The sequence below is a fragment of the Leptonychotes weddellii genome, chromosome 7, assembly GCF_054177405.1.
Source record: "Leptonychotes weddellii isolate Sample4059 chromosome 7, ASM5417740v2, whole genome shotgun sequence".
Classification (NCBI taxonomy): Eukaryota; Metazoa; Chordata; class Mammalia; order Carnivora; family Phocidae; genus Leptonychotes; species Leptonychotes weddellii.
This window is the reverse complement of record NC_138375.1, coordinates 97,370,567-97,394,829: the sequence shown is the minus strand read 5'-3', so window position 1 is coordinate 97,394,829 and position 24,263 is coordinate 97,370,567. Positions and strand designations below refer to the sequence as shown.

Below are 24,263 nucleotides of genomic sequence, written 5' to 3'. Positions count from 1 at the left end.
ATATAATATATGGCATTGTTCTGCCTATGTTATTTCTGTAAAAGTGGTATTATACTGTATTAAATTGTGCCACAGTAGTTTGTTCCTGTTGAATCATATTCTGTTGCATGAATATGCCACATTTTTGTTTGTAGTTTTTCTTTTGATATGAACTTTATATACAGTGAAATTTAGAAATCTTAGTTGTTCACTTACTATTTTAACAAATGCACACACCTGTGTATTTAGTCTCCACTAAGATATAAAACCTTACATCATTCCAAATAATTTCCTATTCCCCTTTCCAGCCATTTCCTGTTTCATACCTTGGAGCCAACTACTATTCTGATCTTTTTCAACCACAAAGTAATCTCACTTAGTGTAGAATTCTACAAAAATAGAATTAGGTGTTATGTACTCTTTGGTGTAAGGCTTCTTCCATTAAACAGTGTTTTTGTGATTCACTAATGATGTTTTATATATAAGTAATTGATTTTTTTATTGCTGAATAGTATTCCACTCTATGACTATACCAAAATATATTTATCTGTGCCTCCACAAATCCCCTTAGCAATATTTGTTCTGGCCTAGCTACCACCTAGGAGAACAACTCAACTTTGGCTCTGTCCAGCAGCTACTCCAGCAAGCAGGTTAACAAGAGCTTCTCTGTTATCACTGAAGCATTAGATGCAGTGAGGACCCCTCGATTCTCATGTGTGTGTAACCTGGAGGTGAGGGGGTGTTAATGCCCAGTGGGGCACATTTTGGATCAATAGGAGATGGGCACCAGCAGATACATTTTTCTCCCTTCATCCCTCAGCAGACTATAGATCACACTACATGTAGTGGGGACATGGTAGTTCATAACCCTCTCCTAAAACTGTACTCGATACCAATTAAAGGCCTACTCAGAAATCTTTCCTCTCATATCTTCTCTTCCTCTTAACCTCACTCTCTTTTTCTCTCACTCCTGCACTCCGTAATAAACTAATAGCATGTAAACTTCTGCCATATTTTGGATTCTGGAGAACCCCAGCTAATGCATCCTATCTGTAGAAATTGATGTTATTTTTAATCTTTGTCCTTGTATTCACCTGAATGGTTTCACTGGGGTCTTTCCAGTATGGCAAGTACGTTTTTCTCTTTTACCAATCTTTGTATTCTCTAACATAAGTGATATTTACTGAGCATCTTCTATATCCAAGCGTTCTTCTAAGTAATAGGAATACAGTGATTAAATATATTAAACATTCATGATTCCTTCTTGATGGCCAGAAGTTATATAGAAATGGTTTGAAGGCTATTGATTAGCCATTTCTAGTCACTTCTATTACCTTGCCTCCATTGCTTTGCTCTGACAATAGCAGAAATAATAGTATTTTTAAAAACATGAATATTGGTATATTTTTAATAATTTCAGATTCAAAGACCTTTATATTGAATGTGACCACAGGCTATTTTATATTTCTATGACAGGGACTTACAAATGGATAGTAGATGTCCTGTATAGAGAATCTGGAGGATACTTTGTTTCACAGAAAGTACAGTCTCTCAAGTAAGGCTACTGATATATCAGGATTAGCCTCCTGGTATTCATCCCATATTATTTCCCCTGAATCACTTAAGGCCAATTGGAGCACATAGTTATGGCTATAAATGGGGAAGGGTGAATTTCCCAATTAAAAAAAATCCATAAATTGTTGGCAGAAGATGGGCGGAATGAATGCTGGAAAGGTTTCCCCAAAAGTGTCCACTAAAGCAAACCATACCAGATCTGAATGGTGTGTAGGAATTAGGGAAGAGTAGAGGTGAAGAGTAGGCAGAAGGAAGAGCTTATGCAAAAGTTCCAAATTAGTGAGGAATTTGGTCTAACTGAGAAAGAAAAGGATAGTTTTTAGAGATGTCATTTAGGGTACTGAGTCAGTTCTTGCCTAAAGCTGGATGCACTTCTAGATTTTTCGATTACTGGCACCAGTAGATTCCATTTTAACTTTTGAGCCACTTAGAATTGGGTTTTCTGTAATTTGCAACAAAAAGATTTCTAGCAAGATGTTGACTTAAATACCACTACCTCAAGGAAGCCTTTCTGGACCCCACACTAATTTGAGTTCCTCTGTTTTATGCTTTCTTAGCATCCTTTTATTCTCTGCCACAAGACCAAAGCTACATAGTGTATTCTCAGAGCCTGGGAAAGTGGCTGGAACACAGTGGGCCCTCAATAAATATTTTTTGAGAGAATATAGAGATTAAAAAGCTGAATTAGGAAGTGGCAATGAAAATAAAGGGAATCACAATTAAGGGAGTACAGGGGAACATTGAAACAGTTGAAGAACTAAACTTGGCAAAGATTGGATGTAGGAGGTGAGGGGCAAGAGTCAAATCTGGGGGAGAAGTGAATTCAAGTTAGAATATGTTAAGATTGGAGTCCTAGTATGGTCATTTACAAAAAGCAGTGATAATTTTTTATTTGGAGATCAGAAGAGGGATAAGATTAATCAAAGATTTTGCTGGCATCATTACAAAGGAAATAGATTCTGAGGACAGTAAGAAAGGGTAAGTTCACGTAGGGAACTAGAAAGTGCAGAACACAATCTTCATAAAGACCATTACTAAAAGGGCATTGGCAGAGAATACATACGTAAGAAGTCAGTAACAATAAACAAAATGAGGGATATCCATACAATGAAATATTACTTGATCATAAAAAGGAATGAAATACTGATGCATACTATAACAGAGAAAAATTTTGAAAACATTAAGTGAAAAGAAGCCAAATACAACAGGACATGTTTTGTATGATTCTGTTTATATGAAATGTTCAGAATAGGCAAATCTATAGAGACAGAAAGTAGGTTTGTGGTTGCCGAGGGTGGGGCACCAGGAGGAGGGGAGAGGGAAATGGGAAGTGACTGATAATGGGTATGCAGTTTCTTTTTGGAATGAGGAAAATTTTCTGATATTCGGTGGTTGTAATGGCTGCACAACCTTATGAATATACCAAAGCCCCTGAATTGTGCACTTTAAAATGGTGAATTTTAGGGTACGTGAATTATGTGGCAAAAAATGTCAGTAATAGGCAGAAATTGTACACAAGACACACTTAAAGAAAAAGGTAAATAAAGCAGCCGGACAGTTACAGTGAAGCCAGAAAAGACAAAGGGAAGTTCATTCTCTCTCCCTCTCCTTCTCTCGCCAACACTGAGACAAAGTAAAATGTGTTCCATAGAATAATGATTGCATTTTGTAGTCTTTAAGAACATGGTAACTAGTGCCTTTTAACTATGTGGTTGTGTATTACCAACTATAAGCATATAAAGATACAATATCTTGACATTTTCCTTTTTGGAGCTAACCAGTGACCTGGAATTTGCATTTTTCCTCCCTCAAGTAAACATGGCAGAAGACTTTGCAAATGAGGTGAAAACTTTCCAGAATTACCAATGTGTTAGAAATGTTACATAGCAAAACACTCTTCCTTTAATTTCAGACAGGATAGTAATTTTTTTAGTGTATGTGATTATTAAATGTAAATGCTTCCACAAAAATATGCACAGAATGTATACTGCATCATTTATCATTTTATAAAGATCTAATAACTTGTGCAGAACATGTATTTTTAAAATAACTGCTAGCACATCCTTGGTTTTCAAACTAAAAACAGAATATACTTTCAAAAAGTGACCAGCACTACAAAATATTGCAAACATTTTATTTAAAATGCCAAAAATGGGGGTGGTGAGCAATACAACTTATATAAAGCAAAAGTCATGTTTTTCCATAAAAAACAGTAAATTTTAGAGCTCATATGTACTCTAAAGAGAGCCAGAAATAGCAGAAATACATTCTTTCAATTTTGCTGAAGAAGGGTTTCCATTCTAATTCATTACATTTAGTCTCCAAACCCAAGTAATCTGGGGAAATTTATAAAGTCTAGCCTGAGCATTTGCAATTGTTTACTGTGAATGTGGGTCATTTTCATTTCTTTCAATGCAAAGACTGTTTCCTTAGTTTTTTACTTCATTTAACTTGATTTTTTGTTTCATAAGTAAATTGATTATCATTTGGTTTAATATTCATATTAAGAGAGCAAATAAGTTGCACAAAGTTGCATTCCCCAGAGCTTTTAATGGGATAAATATAAGTCTTCCAAAGGCCAGTATAGGGAAAATGACCGTATGCACTTCTTTGGAGTTTTCTATTTTATACATATATCAAGTTTCATCAGTATATAGAGTGGAGCCCTGAAGGGATTTATTTATGAAGTAACATAATGAATAAATGGTTTCTGAATAACTCTGTATCTGATGGCTTGGGTAATACTCAGTATTGTATTAACCTGCAAACATACAGAGAAGTATGATGGTGAGTGGGGAAAAATATTCTAAGCCGTCATTGGTCACCTCTTAAAGGTATGTGGAGCCTTCATTTAGTCTCTTCCTTTCTGTGGGTATGCTGGTGAATTACAGGAATAAATATTGGGAAATTTCCACTCAAAATTTGGATTACAACAGCCGCAGTATTCATTTGAGACCCCATGAATTCTGTTTTTCCTTTACCACAGGTTGTAGGGATTTGGTGTGTTTCTTCTTTTGTAGGTCCTAACTACTGATGTTCACTCTAGACCTTGGGATGTTATTTTGGATTTTTTTTTCTTTTTTTAAGTAAAACAAGCACTCAAGCTAGAACATCTAGATCATTTTGACATAGATTCCTAGAATTAACTCTAATCTAAAGGTATTTCTATTTTGCAAAGTTCTATAAAAAACAATTCAGATAAAGTAATTTTCAGTCTATCTAGAATAGCTCATTAATGAGGTGTTCTAATTAAGTGAATATTTGTATTAAGCAACCCCATATAAATTGCCAGTTATCAAATAATTGTAATGTAGAAAGTATAACTAAAACTCTATCGAAGATCATTTCATCTTTCCTTGATGCTTTAGAGGCTACCTCAGAGTATTATAGTAGCTCTTGCTTTTCGTTTTAAATGATACTATTTATCAAGGCTCCTGGGTGGCTCCATCGGTTGAGTGTCTAACTCTTGATTTCAGCTCAGGTCATGATCTCAGGGTTGTGAGATGAGCCCTGCATTGGGCTCCACAGTCAGCACGGAGTCTGCTTGTCCCTCTCCCTTTGCTCCTCCCACTGCATGCATGCGTGCTCTCTCCTTTTCTCTTAATAAATAAAATATTTAAAAAGATAAAAATAAAAAAAATGAAGTTATTTGTCATCTAATAGAATTGTAAATATTAAGCTGATTGATTTTTCTCTTGATACTGTGGTCTATCTAGTTGTGGCTATCTGAAGTAAATGCTCCATACCTTCTTCCTCTCTCCTTCCCTACAGTATTCCGCCATTCTTTTTGTACTTCTTAGAGCTTTTATTTCTTTAGATCCCAGAAAGAAGAGACTGACCATCATTTAGACCCCGCATTGTAATTTTTCCCTAAATTATCTTGCTTAGTAAGATGAGATTATTGTCGATGTTGCCAATTCACTAAAACTTACATGTTTCAATACAATATCTAATACAGGCCTACGGCCCAAATCACCTTTGCTTTCTACCTCCTACTGTATTTGTTGTCATACTTTTTGGACTCAAGATCCCTTTAAAATCTTAAAGTTATTGAGAACCCCAAAGAACTTTTGTGTATATGGATTATAAATATTTACCATGTTATAAATTAAAACAGAAACAAAGATTAATTCATACACAGATAATAATAAACCATTATATGGAATCATAACATATATTATGAAAAATAATTGAAAAAAATTGAGAAGAATGGCATTTTTACAAATCTCTTTAATATTTGGCCTCATAAACAACATATGTATTCTCACATCTGCTTCTGCATACAGTCTGTTGCCATTTGTTGTTTTGATTGAAGCATATGAAGAAAATCCAGCCAGACACATAGTCAGAAAAAGGAACTGTATTATAATAGCTTTTCAAGATGATTTTGGATAGATGTCTTTGATATTACACCAAAACTTGACAAGTGCTAGATTATTAAAGGCTAGTTGCAATATGGAATCTGACACTTGATGTGAACTTCAAATACTCTGTTACGTTAAAAACCATTGGTCTGTCTTTACACTTTGAGTGCTTCGTTTACTTATGCATAGTTTTGTAATATCATGCATTAAACATTTGGAAACTATTGGCTCATTGAATTTTACCACTCTTCTAAATGTTGTCATATATCATCTTTTCAGAAAAGTCTTGTAAATATTGGGAAGCTATAAACATATAGAAGTTTTCTAAAATTTTGATTTTTGCTTGAAATCCCAAATTTTATCATTTTATTTGGCAGCAAATACGATCAGTTTTTTCCCTTGAAGTGACAGATTTGCTTTGTTCATTTTTGTGAAAATGCCTGTCAAATAACCGGATCTGAATAATGAGTTTTCCTGGCCATTGTTTATTACATAACAATAGTATTCTGTGGGAAAAACAGCTAGCTCAGCTCACAACTAAAACAATATCAAAGGCGCTTTTTCTTAAAATAACCATTATGCTTCGGTATGCAACAGAAATGCTTTCTGTGTACTTTCTGTTTCTCTCACATGGAGTATTAAAAGATAATTAATAAAAATTAATCTTTTTCCTGCTTCATCAAGGGCATTCTTAGATTCTTAGCAAAAACTGGCTTTTGGCTTTTTTCTCCCCTGTATGTGGTAGAATACACACACACACACACATACATACACACACACAGAACAAATTAGGTGCAAATTTTAACCTATTTTAATTATATTTATTACTTCCTTTGGGGACAATTTGAAGCAAAATTAAATTATGATATTGATTCAATGCATATTTTTAAAGAAAATGGAATTATAAAAATATGTTTTTGAAAAGAATAAACATATAACACTGCCAGAAAATAAGACAGCATGCTATCAGTGGACCACAGTCTTCCAGGAATATCTAGGGGGTGGAAGGCATTTTGCATTTATTTAGAAAATCAAGCAAATTTATTGTTTTTTTTTAAAGGCCAAGATATTAACTGATGTAGAATTAAGAGCAGTTCTCGTTAGAGACCTGGAGTGACTTCAAGATCAATTAGGAAGAACTTTGAATGCATATTGCTAAGTGAAAGAAGCCAGTCTGAAAAGGCTACATCCTGTGTAATTCCTATTATATGATGTTCTGGGAAAGGAACACTATATACAGAGATCAGTAGTTGACAGGGGTTGGAGAAAAGGTAAAAAGGATGAATGGGGGAGCATGGGGCTTTTAGGGAAGTGAAAGTATTCTATGTGATATTGTAGTTGTGGATAAATGACATTCATTTGTTAAAACCCATAGAATGTACAAAACCAAGACTGAACCCTAATATAAACTATGGACTTGGGCTCACTTTGGCAGCACATATACAAAAATAATAAACTGAGGACTTCAGTTAATAGTAATGTATCAGTATTGGTTATCAACTCTAAAAATGTACCATAATGGATGGGGCGCCTGGGTGGCTCAGTCATTAAGCATCTGCCTTCCGCTCAGGTCATGATCCCAGGATCCTGGGATCGAGCCCCGCATCGGGCTCCCTGCTCAGCGGGGAGCCTGCTTCTCCCTCTCCCACTCCCCCTGCTTGTGTCCCCTCTCTCGCTGTGTCTCTCTCTGTCAAATAAATAAAAAAATATATATATATATATATTAAAATGTACCATAATGGTAACAGAAGGTGAAACTCTGTGTGCACGTGCATGTGCGTGTGTGTGTGTGTGTGTGTGTGTGTGGTGGAAGGAGGTATATGGGAATTCTTTGTATTTTCTGTACAATTTTCCTGTAAACATAAAATTCATTTAAAAAAGTCTTAAATATAATATAATATTAAATATAATGACAGCAGCAAACACATTCCACATACTGTTCTGAATGCTTTATATATATTAACTCTTTTAATCCTTTCAACTATGAGTTAGGTACTTTCATATCCCCACCTTACAAATGAGGAAAGTGAGACTCCAGGGAGTTAGGTACTTTGCATAAGGTCCTACAGGCAGCAGTGGCAGAGCCCCAAAAGGCTCTGGAGTCTTGCTCTTATGCACTGCCCTACTATCACTTATTAAAAAATAACTGAGGGTTCTAGAGGGGAGGGCGATGGGGGATGGGTTAGCCCGGTGATGGGTATTAAGGAGGGCATGTTCTGCATGGAGCACTGGGTGTTATACACAATGAATTATGGAACACTACATCAAAAACTAATGATGTAATGTATGGTGATTAACATAACATAATAAAAAAATTTTAAAAAATAGTAAGTTGGAGGAATAAGGCAGCAGTAATCACAATATTATAAATGAGCTAAAGGCACTGCTGTTTTGTTGTCATTATTACTAATAGCAACTCATGGTCTGTTAATTTTTGTGCTAGTTTTTACTGGGGTTTTTTTGAAACATTGCTTTATATTATTTATCAGTTTACTTTTTCCTCTTCTGAGACTGGAAACCCCTAGAAAGGAGTTTGAGAGACTGCGTGTTTGGTTCTTGTAGAATAATTCCCCTGGAGCCAAAAGTAGTTGTACATTGGGCACCTGTTATATTCACCTGCTAATTTTAGTAACAATGCCTTAACATTTACTTCCCTGTAGATCCTACCTGGGTTATCTTTTTCTTTTAACCTACATCATAATCATCAGCAGTTAACATTTATTATTTGCTAGCACATTCTGAAGTCCTTTAACTCACTTAAGAATGTGGTAGTGAAGAAGAGTGCTGCTCCAGATCCATAAGGGCTGGATTGAAATCCCAGCTTCACCACTAGCGGTTTGAGTTTCTCATTTTCTGAGTGAGCTCTCTGTTTCTCAGTTTTCTTTATTCTGGAAAATGATGATAGTAATAGTACCTACTTCATGGGGGTTTTGTGTTGAGGAAATTAGTTAATATGTACGACTTTAATTGTCTTATTTCTAAGTCCCAAAGTATTTCTTGGGGAACACAAGATAAATGTTTAGTTCCATGACAAATGTACTGTATTAAGAGGAAAAATGTTATGCTGTGGTTCATGTCATTTTGGTTTGTAAATAGGTATTTCTTTTATAATCTATTTTCTCTTAACATCTATTTGTTTTTAGATCTAATCATGAAAACTACACAGGAAAATTAGGATCACTCTCATGCAGATACTTGTTTGTTTATCTCATCTCCTCTTAATATTTTTCTGAATGAATACCCTCCATCTTTTTTATTAAAGATTTTAGTTATTTATTTGAGAGAGAGTGCTTGAGAGAGAGATCACCAGCAAGGGGGGGTAGGTAGAGGGAGAAGCAGACTCCCCTCTGAGCAAGGAGCCCAATGTGGGACTCGATCCCAGGACCCTGGGATCATGACCTTAGCCGAAGGCAGACGCTTAGCCAACTGAGCCACCCAGGTGCCCATCTTTTAACAGTACTTCCAAGGAGGTGGTTTCAGAAGTCATGCTGCCGTGGCCTTCAGTGTTTCTGTGGATAACTCTAGTTTGTCTGTGTTCCTCAAAGTAACTACAAATGTGTTGTGATATTTATACAGTGAGAGGCACATAAACCCACCCTATCCTGCGTTTGAAGTTAGATTTGCTTATTAAGTAACCACATCATACTCTGAGCTTAGTTAAGTCAGTTAAAATCCCAAGCTCTTCTTGACATAAATTGCTTTTAGCTAAATTTTATTCATCTTCTATGTGTGCAGTCCATTTTGGAGTCTTCAATTAGGAATTTATATGTATCCCTGTTAAATTTAATCTTGATTTCCACCCAGCCACCTATTGAGACTTTTTTAATCTTGACTCTGCCAACTGGTTTAGTGTAGTTTACATTTCTATATTATTTTCTAATGGCATACCTTGTTCCAGAAAGGATTTTCATTCTTAACTAGATAGCTCTCTTTTCTGTCCCCTTTCCCACATTTCTGATAAGCATTTCTGGGGTCTTCATCTATGACAATTGAAATATTGAGGAGATGAAGATGGGTTCATAGACACACCTATGAAAAACCTCTTTCTAGGTTGGCAGTGATCCATTAATGAGTAATTAATTTTTAAAATATAATTGTCCAACTAAGGGGAATTTAAATAAAAACTTGAAAAAAAAATAACTATCCATCCAACAGCAAATTTTCTGTTATACAACCCTACATCTCTGCAATTTGGAGAAAAACCCAGTAGAATTCTATCCTTGAGGTAATTTGTTGTCTTCTTATATAACCATATTTATTAACCGATGTGTGCAGTTTTCTGAATTAATAAAAACTCTTAAACCTATTTAACTCCTTAAAACATAGTGAATTCTACAGGTCTTTATATATGTTATTTCTATGGTGAGGGCTGCTTCACTTAGCTTAAATAATAGATGAATAGTTGCAACCTCATTTTCTATTTTCAAACTTACATCAAGTTTATTTTCAAAATATTGTTTGTGTTTTTAAATAACAAAGATTTTATTTCTTTGATGTGTATTTTACTGAAATCTAGTTACTTTTGTCGTATATGTAGAGACAAAGTACTTCACAGAAATAAAATTCTGCACAAATATTTGGGTCACAACTTGAAATGCTTTAAGAGGTTCTAAAAATTATGGGGTTTTTTTATGCCCTGGGTTTCTTCAAGGTTAATTAGTTCAAATCTCAAGGCACAGTCCTGAGAGTCTAATGCAAGCAGAATAAGCTGGTACTATGAAATAAAATTTAGGTAAGTCAGAATCTAGGTCCATAGATGTTTTTATCTGGGATGCCTAATTCAGTACTAATTATTTACTTATGTCTTTCACTTTGCAAATATCTTAGAAGTTTAGGAGAGGATATTCATACATCATTAATGAGTGAAAATTATGGATTTTGTGGCCTTTCCTGCAGATTTTTCTTTATTATTGTTCAGATCATAGCCACAAGCTTTCTGTGGGTGAGAGGCATTTACTTCATATCCTCTCTGTAGTAAACTTTGTTTATGTTATATGGGATTTCACAGAATGCATGTTGTCTAGTGGATTGCCTCACGTCATCCTCGCAACATCCTCACAGATGGGGAAATTGTGAGGCTAAGTTACAGGAATTCTTTTACCAGACCCTATGCTGCTAATGTCTAAGCTGCCTCTTTCCTAAGGACCTCTTTCTTAACTGTTCTTTCTGGGAGGGGGCAAGGGACTCATCCTATTTCCCAGCTACTAGGCTGATTCCAGAATTACTGCAAGTCTTTTTGCCTTGTCTACTTCCTGATGTATGTTAGGCTTTGGCCATTTCTCGGCCTTGAGGTCCACAAAGGGACAAAGTATAGAGAATGCATGCAAGGTATGAGGATGAAGTATGATATCCTGTTGCCCTCACTTTTCCTCATCTGCTCATGCCCATAGAAGGCTCCATAACCTTGTGACAATCACTTTATTTGCTGTGGTTGGGGGTGGGATAGATGGGGAATCTATAATCCCGGGCCTAGCATACCTGATACTTAACTAGTACTGGTTAAATAGAGATATGGGTATGCTTCAATATGTCTGGGTGTGTTTTAGCATTTAGTGTTACATGAAAATACTAAAAAGAATAAGACTTCTGGGTTTTTCGTGTATTTCTGAGTTTCTTCTCACGTTGCAAGGTAGCCTTTCTGTCGCTTTGAATATGTCACAGAAACAGATATTTATGCACTCTTTCTCAAGGAAACCAGTCTCCTACTGAACTAGAAAAACTTGCTTTTGCTTCTGTTTTGCAGGCTTTGAACAGTGAGATGAGTCCAGATGATGACAATGAACATGCAGAAGAAAAGGACGGTTACATCTGTGCAGTGTGTCTGGACGTTTATTTCAACCCACACATGTGCTACCCTTGCCAGCATATCTTCTGTGAGCCCTGCTTACGGACTCTCGCCAAAGACAATCCTGCAAGCACTCCCTGCCCGTTGTGTCGGACCACCATTTCCAGAGTCTTTTTCCAGACAGGTAACTCTTCTCTTTCACTGACATAATTGCTCGACTCTTCTGACTACGGCTTTGTTCCAGTTCTAAAAGTACTTGATAAATTATTATGAGAACACTACTGCAAATCATATACAGGATAACTTATTACTCTACACCTTATAAAATAGTCCTTCCCCAACTCAGAGAACTGTGTTGAAAATCATAGAATCCTAGATGAAGAGAGGGTCTCACGTCTAAACCCTACTTCATATTCTAAGCACTCTTGACTTGGACATCTCCAGTGTCAAAGACATTCCATTAAAATTCGAACAGCCCTGTTGATTATTTATCCCTCATATCTGCCTTTTACTGCTACTCATTCTTTAGCCCTTGTTATCTCCTCCGGAATCTTAGAGAATAAATCTGTAAATATCTGACAAAAAACTTGTATGCCTTTCCTCCGCACTCCACATCTTCTCAACATCCTTACGGTTCTTAAGGTCTCTTTTCTTGAATGAAAAGTAAAATTGGGGCAAGGATCTGTTTACCTAAGTATCAGTAAAGATGGAATATAACATAGTGTTTACTCTTTTCTTTTTTTTATTTAAATTCAATTAGCCAACTTACAGTATACCATTAGTTTCAGATGTAGTGTTCAATAAATCGGTTCAAATTATCGGTTTCGTGTAACACCCAGGGCTCATTACATCAACATGCCTTCCTTAATGTCCATCACCCAATTAACATAATATTTAAAACACATTATGGAGAGAAGAAAAACTAATGAATGCGGAACATAGAGAATTGCTAAGGAAAAGAGAAGAATGATAGAAGTAAGCAGAAGGGCGCCTGGGTGGCTCAGTCGTTAAGCGTCTGTCTTTCGCTCAGGTCATGATCCCAGGGTCCTGGGATCGAGCCCCACATCAGGCTCCCTGCTCAGCAGGAAGCCTGCTTCTCCCTCTCCCACTCACCCTGCTTGAGTTCCCTCTCTCTCTGTATCTCTGTCTCTCAAATAAATAAATAAAATCTTAAAAAAAAAAAAAAAAAGCAGAGCTAATACTTATTGAGTACACTACTGTGTGCCAAATGTTAGGGAGGAAAATGCTATCTCCACATTCTGGAGGTGAGTGTGGATGGACAGATACATAAACCATATGACTGTGCATGGTAACTATAATTAGATGAAGTATTTGGTTTTAAACATTCTGCCGCTTAAGGAAAAATAAAAGTAAGTATACAATTAAATGATTCTCATGATTCATTAAAAGAAACATCCCACTTCCTAAGGATAAGCAAACATTTTTCTGGCACTTGAAAAGGGATTTTTTATGTGATTTCTCTTCTAGGGCATATTGAGAAACAGAGTAGTGAGTGTCCTCACATTCTCAGAGCAAATGCAGTATCAGGTTTCCTGACACTGTGCCTTTTGGTATACTCTGATAAAAGTTGAGGAAATACCAGCGTATAAATTAGGGAAAGTGACATTGCTAGTAGCCAAAACATTATGGTCTAGTTTTCTTACAGAAATAACTTTAAATTATATAGGTAATACAGTTTCATTAGAGAAAAATCAGAACATCCAGATAAAATTGTAAACTCAAAATCCTCTGTAGTCCTAACATCTAAAGACCACCTTGAGTGAGTATCCTTCCAGAATGATTTATATCTGTGTACCTAATTATTTTTCTTACAGAAAAAAAATATGATTAAATTGTATATAATGCTTTTAACCTGCTTGGCTTTACTTAAAAACACTTGTCATTATATCATGATCTACTTAAGCTATCCACTATATGGGACATTTAATTTATTTATTTGTTACTATTTGCTGACATATGAGGATAAATATTTGCACACATCCTTGAGTATTTTTTTGCAAGGGATTTCCAGAAGTAGAACTGGTAGTTAAAGCCATGTGTGTTTTAAAGCTATGTATATGTTGCAAAATTATACTCCAAAATTATTGTAAGCAGCATTATACAAGGGCTTATTTTCTCTACACTCTGGGCATTTTTGTTTTGTTTTGTTTCTTTTTAAATCTCTGACCCTGAACTTTGCTGATTTTTCTTATGGTTTGTTCATCTTCTTCTTGTTTATTAACAAGAAGATTTTTTAGGGGTGCCTAGGTGGCTCAGTGGGTTAAGCGTCTGCCTTCAGCTCAGATCATGATCTCAAGGTCCTGGGATCGAGCCCCACATGGGGCTCTCTGCTCAGCGGGGAGTCTGCTTCTCCCTCTCACTCTCCCTCTGTGCCCTCTCTCTTGCTATCTCTCTCTCAAGTAAATAAATAAAAACCCTTAAAAAGAAAAGATTTTTTTAAAAATTAGTGTCAGCTTTTGTCATAGGTGGTAATCATTTCCCTGTTTGTCATTTGTACTTTAGTTATGTTATTGTGTTTTATGAATGTGCAGAACTTTTATATTTTTATGTATCTCATGTAGCAACCTTGGTGTTTATTATTTCTAATTTCAAAGTTAGGTGTTAAAAGGCCCTATCCACTAAAGAACAATATAAACATTCTCTTTACCTACATTTATTTTAGGTTTCCAGTTTGTCCTCATATCCCCACATTTAACTCCATCTAACATCTTGTATGGTGCCTGGTTTGATTAAGAATGGAGTGCTTTTTTTCATGTTTGTAGACATTTATCCCGGTAACTTTTGTTGAACAGGCCATTTTTCCTATTCTAATTGAATTGACATTCTTTAAAAAGTAATAATAACAATTACTAAAACGTACAATACACTAAATACCCAAAAGTGTATTTCTTGGCAGCTCTTCTTTTCCATTCATATTTCTATCTTGTCATATACCATTACTTTATTCTTTTTTTTTTAAGATTTTGTTTATTTTAGAGAGAGTGCACCCGCAAGTGGGGAAAGGGCAGAGGGAGAGAGAGAATCTCAAGCAGAGTTCGAGCTGAGCATGGAGCTTTTAGTGGGCGAGGCTCCATCTCACAACTCTGAGATAATGACCTGAGCCGAAACCAAGAGTTGGACACTTAACTGACTGAGCCACCCAGGCATTTCCCCCATTACTTTACTCTTAAAACTATTATATCGTGTATGTTTTAGTAACTCAAAAGTAAATTAAAATTATAAGTTATGTGGGGATAATTTATATTTTTAATTGACATTGATATAATATTGAGTGATTGTTATTATGGTATATCACCTCTCAATACATTTCTGCAATTTCCTTCCTAAAGTCTGCACATTTCTTAGTAGCTTTCCACCTGTGGTTTTTTGTTGTTGCTATTGTAAATGAGATTTTTTTTTCCTTTTCTGATTTCAAATGCTTTGGGTGATTCTTTGGAGAAGTTAGTTTACTGTCTTAGAGTATTCTGTTAATCTTACTGAACCCTGACAGTTATTGATTAAGTGAATGAATCATCTCAGTTACTTAATGTCACCATTCAGATTGTGGACAAACCAGGAGATAGTTCCTGTCAAAGGTCAGAGTGGGAAAGCTATCATTTCCTAAAGGAACTCAAGATCTTTGGCGAATGAGTAAGGGGTTAGTTATAACATAATTCTGTTATAGTAGCTCACTGGATAGAGATAATAATTAGATTCCCCCCAGATTTATTCCAGAGACTGTACTTCATCAAAATGATTTTAAACTGGAACTATAACATTCACTAGATAGGCAATTTTGCTTAAGTTACTTAACACTATTAGATGTGATCTTGATAAAATACTTAACATGTTAAAAGTTGGGAAGAGGAAGTGGGAAGGATATGTAGAAGGAATTGATATCTGGTTTTTTTTAATGTAAATCAAGATATACTGTTGATGGGGTGCCTGGGTGGCTCAACTGGTTAAGCTTCTGCCTTCAGCTCAAGTCATGATCCCAGGGTCCTGGGATCGAGCCCCGCATCAGGCTCCCTGCTTGGCGGGGAGCCTGCTTCTCCCTCTGCCTCTTCCCCTGGCTTGTGCTTGCTTGCTCTCTCAAATAAATAAATAAAATCTTTTAAAAATAAAAGATATACTGTTGAAAGTTGATAGAAAAAAGTTACAGTAGACACCATTGGTTGCTAATTAGTATCCATTACATCCTCCTTCTTTTCTAATATAACTCTGAGTTTTATTCAACTATTGAACTACCCCAACATAGACCATGTGGCTCCCGGGTAGCAGACCCCATCCTTGGCTCCTTGGTAATCTATCCCCTTTGCCAGTGATTGGTTCACAAATCAGCATGTGGTCCAGTTCTGACCAATGAGATGAGAAGAAAGTTTGTCTTTACTCTTATGAGATGGAAAAGCCTTTCTCTTTCCCATTGGACATAAACAAGAAAGTGTGTAACAGGGATAGTTATCGGCAACCATCTTATGAGTAAGTGGGGAACCAGCTTGGTATGAAGCCTTTATTTTGGATGGCAGAATTGAGGAAAGAAAAGAACATGGGGTCTTTTTTTTTTTTTTTTTTTTGAACGTGGGGTCTTGATAACATTGTTTAACCACTGAGTTAGTCATCTTTGAAGCCCACCCTACCTTTGGATTTCCTGTTCCATTAAATAATTAATTTTACTAATTAGTACAGTTGAGGAAATTTTTTGTTAATTTCAACCAAGAGCATCCTAACCAATAAAAGCATACTAATAAATATAGTTAACAAAGAAACTAAAAATGATGATATGATACAAAATCTTGAGAGGTTAAAAGGAAAGAAGATAGTATAAAAAGACCTAACTCCTCTTAGAAGGAAGTCAATAATACTTAAAGATAATAAATAGTAAAGAGGTTTCTGGAATGGTGGTATGACAGGCTCAGTCCTCATCCCAGCAAAACAACCATTTAACTGATGAAATGATTTTTTTAATTGAAACCTCTGGAAATTGTTCTAAAGATACAGAAAATAGAGAAGCACTTATTTTTTAATCTAAGTATATACCACTATTCTCGGTAAGAACATAAAAACCCTGTAGGGTTTGGATATCCACACACAAAAGAAAGGTGACCTTGGAGCCCTACCTTACACTATTTACACACCCACACTACCTTACACTATTTACACATACACGCACACACATACACACACACTAATTAAAATGGAACAAAGACCTAAATGTAAGAGCTAAAATTATAAAACTCTCAGATGAAAACATAGGTGTAAAATTTTTTGAAATTGGATTGGGCAATGATTTCTTAAAAGTGACAACTAAAGCACAAACAACCAAGGAAAAAAACAGATAAATTAGACTTTATCAAAGTTAAAAACTTGTGTGCATTCAAAGGATATTATCGACAAAGGATATTAACAACTTTCACAGAGTGAAAGAAAATATGTATAAGATACATATGTGACAAGGACCTAGTATCCAAAATATAGGAAGAATTCTTACAACTCAACAATAAAATGACAACCCAATTTCAAAATGGGCAAAGAGTTTGAATAGAAACTTCTCCAGGGAAGATAAAAAAAAAAAAATGGCCAATATGCACATAGAAAAATGCTCAACATCATTAGTTATTAGTTGCAAATCAAAACTGATAACACTTCACGCTCACTAATATGGCTACAATCACAATGATAATAACAAGTGTTAACAAGAATATGGAGAAATTGGGACTCATGTATTTTTTGTTAAAATATAAAATGGTGAAGTCACTTTGGGAAAAAGGAGGATAAGTTTGTACAAGGCAATTCTAAGCTTGCTTGTGAGATTGGGGAAGGTTCTGGTGTGGCCCAAGTTAATTAGAGTGTTTTTTTCTTCGAAGATGAGAAGGACACCAATGTAAGCAGGTTTGAGGAGGAAGACCTCTGGATAGGTGAGACCCTTTCCATTCATTGACTGACAACCTCACCACATCCTTTCTGACCCAGAGTCCCCACATCAGTACCCCAACACTAAGTCTATTCAGGGAGGTGCTATATGCTTCATAACAGGATCTGCAGGATACGTAGGCCACCTAAAATCAGCACACCAAGAAAAGGAAAAGGCCATGGTTTACAAGCATTATGTGGAGAGGGGGTCATCGAGGTGACAGAGGAGAATACCTCATGCAAGAACATGATTTTGTTGTGAGGGAACATATCGTATTTTCTTGAATTGAATTTATGACTGAAGCCTTCAAACCACGTGTGTAACTTCCCCTATTGTGGACTGACGCTGAAGGATCCTCCTGTAGGCAGTCCTACTACGGACCCAATATCCATTGTTCAGAGATCCTAACCCGTGGTTATATAGTAAATGAGAGCGTCTTGGGTATTGCAAAGGGAGCCACAGGGTCAGTATAAGCTACTCCGCAATTGCAAAATCACTCAGTGCCATCCCTCCTTCCCACTCAGATGCACCAGACCTCAGCAAGAAGGTTTCCCACTCTTGTTCCACTATTTGCATCCATTCAATCTCCATCTCCCTTTTGATACCCCCACCCCTATTCCCACTACTCTTGTGCCTTTACTTAGCAGAACATGCTGATGAGCAGATATACTGGTAAACTCTGTTGGAAAAAAGAAAAGGAAATTTTACCTTGTATATAGAAGTCCCTAACTAAATAAGGAAATGACATTTAAGCTAATCTAGGACTTTAAGCATGAGGAGGCCTATGATTTTTCACCAGGAATATTTTAGCTGTCTCAATAATTGGGGGATGATACTGGCATCTAATCAGTGGGGGCAGTGATGACAGATATCCTAGAGTGTTTGGGCCAGTCCTACACAGTGAAGAATTTCTCTGTGTTCTGTCTGACATTCTCATGTCCTGCTGGGCTTTATCCAGGACATGCAGCTCATCCAAAAGAATATCACACTTCTCTTTTTATCTACTGTGACAGTCTATAATTGGTCTTGGTCTGTTATCCCTATTCCCATTAAGAGCATTTCACAATTCCTCTTATTCTCTACCAGTAAAAGTCTGGTCTGTGAATTCTTATGCTAATAGTGGTTTTGTTCTTGTGTCCATCCATGCCTCCACTCTCTCATTTTTTTGTCTGTCTTGTACAGAATAGTCACTGAGCCTGAAATCCAAATTCATTCTTATCAGTAAGAGTATCTGACTATGTCATGATGTTTTCTAGTGCAGTCATTCTCAACTTTAATATGTGGAAATAGGGGCGCCTGGGTGGCTCAGTCGTTAGGCGTCTGCCTTCGGCTCAGGTCATGATCCCAGGGTCCTGGGATCGAGCCCCGCATCGGGCTCCCTGCTCGGCCGGAAGCCTGCTTCTCCCTCTCCCACTCCCCCTGCTTGTGTTCCCTCTCTCACTGTATCTCTCTCTCTCAAATAAATAAAATCTTAAAAAAAAAATGTGGAAATAAATATTTTTATTATAAAAAAGAAATATCAGAGTAAGCATATTTAAAGCAGTGTTTTTCAAATTCAATGAAAACACACGAACTCTTAAAATCTTCAGGGCTTCAAGGGCAATGCTTACTTTGCCCCTGTGTAAGGGGGGCAAAAAAGTGCCATTTGCAAGGGATCTTAACTCTGCTGGTGAAATTCATTTTGTACCCATGTGAAGCACCCATGTGGTACACCTTTACAATTTTTACTGTATCCATGTACCACCTGAATTATTTTTTTCTTAAGAATTTTCTTCATATCAACACTTTCTCCTTAAATACCAATGTTAGCCTCATCCTTAGCAATATATTTGTGAATTTATGTTTGATCTAGTTTATACATTTCTTCTACTACACATTATTAAATAGGTAACTTTGACATTTTTAAACATTTTCATTCAATATCATCCAAAATCATTTCACATATTGCTAGTGCTTTGCAAACCAGGTCTTAAAAATGACTGACTTTTGGGGCACCTGGGTGGCTCAGTCGTTAGGCGTCTGCCTTCGGCTCAGGTCATGATCCCAGGGTCCTGGGATCGAGCCCCGCATCGGGCTCCCTGCTCCGCGGGAAGCCTGCTTCTTCCTCTCCCACTCCCCCTGCTGGTGTTCCCTCTCTCGCTGTATCTCTCTGTCAAATAAATAAAATCTTTAAAAAAAAAAAAAATGACTGACTTTTAGTTAAGAAGGTTAATCTCCAGAAAAAAACTGATAACAGGAACACTTAAACAGCCCCTGGGGATTGGAAGTGGAGGTAGAAATAAGGAGTGGAACAGATCATTGTTGTTTCATTTTTTGTTTTATTTTGTTTTGTTTTTGCCCTTTTATACCATTGGATTTTTTAAACCATAGGTGTGTGTGACTTTGACAGTTTTTAAAAGTGATAAACCAGTGGTGCAGTGGGCCGGGAAGATAGAACCCAATTTCTTTTCACACAGAAGAAAGACAGAATTACGGATTCTTTGAAGCCAGGGATGGATGCTGTGATAAACTTTTGAGGATCCAGTAATATATCCGTTGTCCATAGGATTTCAAAAGCCTTTTTCTGAATCTTGAAATGTAACTTTACATACAAAATAGTAACAGTATGCATCATCACAGCATAAAGTACTTAACATTTTGTCTTTATCATAGTAAGGCTCAAGAAATGTGATGGTTAAGCTAGGCTTAATTTACTAGATCTCCTCTTAGCCTTATTATTCCTCTAGCAGAAAGTAAACTATTCTTGGGTGATGAAACAGTCACTAAAATGGTTCTTGGTGCTCCAGAGTCATTAAAGAACCTCAGTAAGTACAAAGTGAACACAACTGCTTGAGGTGAAAGCTTGGATAAATGCTCTAACCTGAAAAAGTCTTAAAATACTAGCAGATTTCTTCTGGGATTGAAGGGTTAAAAAATGATAACTCATTTACTATTCTGGTACAAAAATTATATTATAAGCATAAAGTATTGTAGTAGCAAATGATAAATGGAATTATCAGATTAAAGTGGATAAATCTTTAACTATGGTTTACCTAGTTAATAAAATAGGAACTCTTAAATACTAACATCAATTCAGCATAAATTATACAATTATAATGATTCAGATGCTGTAAAATCCATAACTTAATTTTGAAACTGTCAAATATAAAATTTTTGGTTTGGCTTTGCCTCTATTATATCTGCCTTTGTCATCAGGCTCCATATTTAGCTGGAAAATGGGACTTCCTAAACCAGACTTTAGCTTTGAATGATTTACTAGTAAAGAATGTGAAAATAAGGTTTAAATTTATTTTCATAGGATAAACAGATAAACAGTCATCAATACTGAGTGGGATATTCCTGACTGACCTCTCTTTTCCCAGCATGAAGAGCTCTTCTGAACCCCACATTCTATAGGACATGTACTTACTAGTAGAACTTGCAGCCACCCCAGGGTGAGAACCTGCTAGGTGTCAAGAGTTGGTTTTAAGACTTATATTATGGCCTTAAGGAGGGCACTTGATGTAATGAGCACTGAGTGATGTATGCAACTGATGAATAACTAAGTCCTACCCCTGAAACTAATAATATAGTATATGTTAAATAAATTGAATTTAAATAAAGAATTTTCTAAAAAGACTTATATTACTGGTATTTCTGTGATTCAAACTAGCCATATTCTATTGAATGCAGGCTGTAATAGCAGATTTAACTTTTTCCCTAACTTGTGTTGTTGTTCTTAAAGGTGAGCATTTCTTCCTATGTCCTCGTGCTTTCTGTGGCCTTCTGATACTTTCTAGAATTTAAAGTGAAGGGACGCCTGGGTGGCTCAGTTGGTTAAGCGTCTGCCTTCAGCTCAGGTCATGATCCCGGGGTCCTGAGATCGAGTCCTGCATCGGGCTCCCTGCTCAGCGGGAAACCTGCTTCTCCCTCTGCCTGCTGCTCCCCCTGTTCATGCTAATGCTCTCTCTCTCTCTGACAAATGAATAAATAAATAAATCTTAAAAAAATAGAATTTGAAGTCAATATCATCATACCTTTTCACTGATTGGTCTGTGTTTACTTCAAATGAATATTTTATTTTTTGCTCATAAGCAAGTCTCTGAAAGGTTGAGAATTTGATTCCGTATTTTTTAAACTCCCTCAAAATCAGCAGCATTAGATTCAGTAAATGCTCAACCACCACATATAGAATGAAATAGAGATTATGGAGTAAGAAAAAGTACTCAGAAGGTTTTTCCTTTTCATCATCCATCCTGAGCCATGATTGCACTCATCACTACATCTAGAACTCATTTTTCCCTTTTTTGGTCTGTTTATTTCCATCTTTCAATCTTCAGTCTTCTTGAGGATAGGGATGGTGTCTCACTCTTGTCTGTATCTGGCATAGCAAAGGACATAGGAGATACCCAGTAGATGTATATTCTATGTGTAGACACATCAAAGTTGCATCAAATGTGAGTTTGGGGGAATTAGGTTTGCTTGAGTTAAAATTACAAAGTTGACTCTACTTTTGTCTTCTCTCTTAAAGAGATCTGAATTTATTATCAAAATACTAAGACAATAATTTTTCATGTTCTTGCCATTGTACTCAAATTAATGTTTAACTACTGTTTTCTTTTGTTTTACTCTAGAACTGAACAATGCCACAAAAAGATTCTTTCCTAAAGAATATTTGAAAATAAAACAAAGCTTTCAGAAATCCAGCTCTGCAAAATGGCCCCTACCAAGCTGTAGAAAAGCATTCCATCTTTTCGGAGGTAAGGAAACTAATGCAAAAAAGTTTGATAACTTTGTCCAAGGTCTCTTTTTGAAGCTATTTTTTCCTAACTAAAATGTTAGTGGAAACGTATTTCTGCATTGATCAGTCTTAAGTAAGGATTTTGCTAAGTATCTTCTGCTGAAAGCTTCAATATATATATGAAGAAAATAGAAACTATATAATAAGAGCAAAATTTGAGAAAAACACATGATTAAATTTATTTTGCATTGCTGTCAATAATGTTTAATATGTGGATAATGAAATTCATTGCAAAAGTAACAGATTTAACAAAAGCTGTATTTGATCAAAGCACTAGTGTTCTTTATAAAGATTCTGAACAATTCAATATAACAGGTAAGTTTATTTAGTTTTATATTTTACAGTTGTCCCACAAATTTAAGACAAATAGAAAATAGCAGTGCCGGGGCGCCTGGGTGGCTCAGTTGGTTAAGCGACTGCCTTCGGCTCAGGTCATGATCCTGGAGTCCCGGGATCGAGTCCCGCATCGGGCTCCCTGCTCGGCAGGGAGTCTGCTTCTCCCTCTGACCCTCCTCCCTCTCATGCTCTCTGTCTCTCATTCTCTCTCTCGCAAATAAATAAAAAAGAAAAAAAAAAAGAAAAGAAAATAGCAGTGCCTTGGGGCGCCTGGGTGACTCAGTCGTTAAGCATCTGCCTTTGGCTCAGGTCATGATCCCAGGATCCTGGGATCGAGCCCCGCATTGGGCTCCCTGCTCTGCGGGAAACCTGCTTCTCCCTCTCCCACTCCCCTTGCTTGTGTTCCCTCTCTCGCTGTGTCTCTCTCTGTCAAAGAAATAAAATCTTAAAAAAAAAAAAAATCTGTAAGAAAACAGCAGTGCCTTGGCGTACTGAGTGTCTCAAGGATATTACTGTGGACTAGGAATACCAGTTTCTGGATTCAGGTCTGACTAGCCCAATGACCTCAGAGGTGTCATAGGAACCCATTCTTGTGTTTCTGTTTTCTCATATGTAAAATTGCACATATGTATATATGTGCAATCTAATTAATATAGTTGTAAGGATCAAATGAGCTAATGTGAAAGCACATTCTAAATTACAACTAATTGTACATACAGATATAAGGAATTATCAAAATACAGGCAAGGCTGGGGCGCCTGGGTGGCTCAGTTGGTTAAGCGACTGCCTTCGGCTCAGGTCATGATCCTGGAGTCCCGGGATCGAGTCCCACATTGGGCTCCCTGCTCAGCGGGGGGTCTGCTTCTCCCTCTGACCCTCTTCCCTCTCTTGCTATCTGTCTCTCATTCTCTCTCTCTCAAATAAATAAATAAAATCTTAAAAAAAAATACGGGCAAGGCAATCTCTAATACCTTTTTTACCTTTGGGAATTTATTACTGTAGAATGATAATCATACAATATGGACGTAATATATAATTTCTCCTTTTATAAAACCATTGTCAGTACATGAACTACTGTGCAGTTTTAGCATTTACCACTTGTAATATTATGGAGTCTGGAAAGCTTCAGATATGGGGAACTCTGATCTTCGGGGAGCCAGGACAGCAGGGCAGTGGGGAGCTTCTACATAAGACCTAAAAGATCGGTACCACAATGACATTAAACGAGAAGGAGATAGAAATGGGGCCTACATGGTTGAGGCAAAAAATAAATTGATTTATGAAATCCCTGAGGTATAAAGAAAGTAGTTTAAGGACAAATATAACTTTATACAGTGGTTTGAATTAAGAAAATAGTTTAAAGACATTTTATAAACATGTATTATTTTATAAAGTAGTAACTGTAGAAACTCATCCACAGATTTGGTATAGATACATTTAAACATAATATGAAAGTGAATATAAGAAAATCAGTCTTACTGATATGAGGAATTCTTAATTGCAGGAAACAAACTGAGGGTTGCTGGAGTGGGG

General features: G+C 36.4%; 1 protein-coding gene across 1 annotated transcript in view; it reads left to right on the top strand.

Moving 5' to 3' along the window:
- Positions 1-24,263, top strand: part of RNF180 (ring finger protein 180) — a 170,890-nt gene that overhangs the window by 113,515 nt on the left and 33,112 nt on the right. The window contains exons 5-6 of the mRNA XM_081826817.1: positions 11,662-11,887; positions 22,228-22,353. Of these exons, the coding sequence (XP_081682943.1) occupies positions 11,662-11,887; positions 22,228-22,353 (352 nt within the window). The remainder of the gene's footprint in view (positions 1-11,661; positions 11,888-22,227; positions 22,354-24,263) is intronic.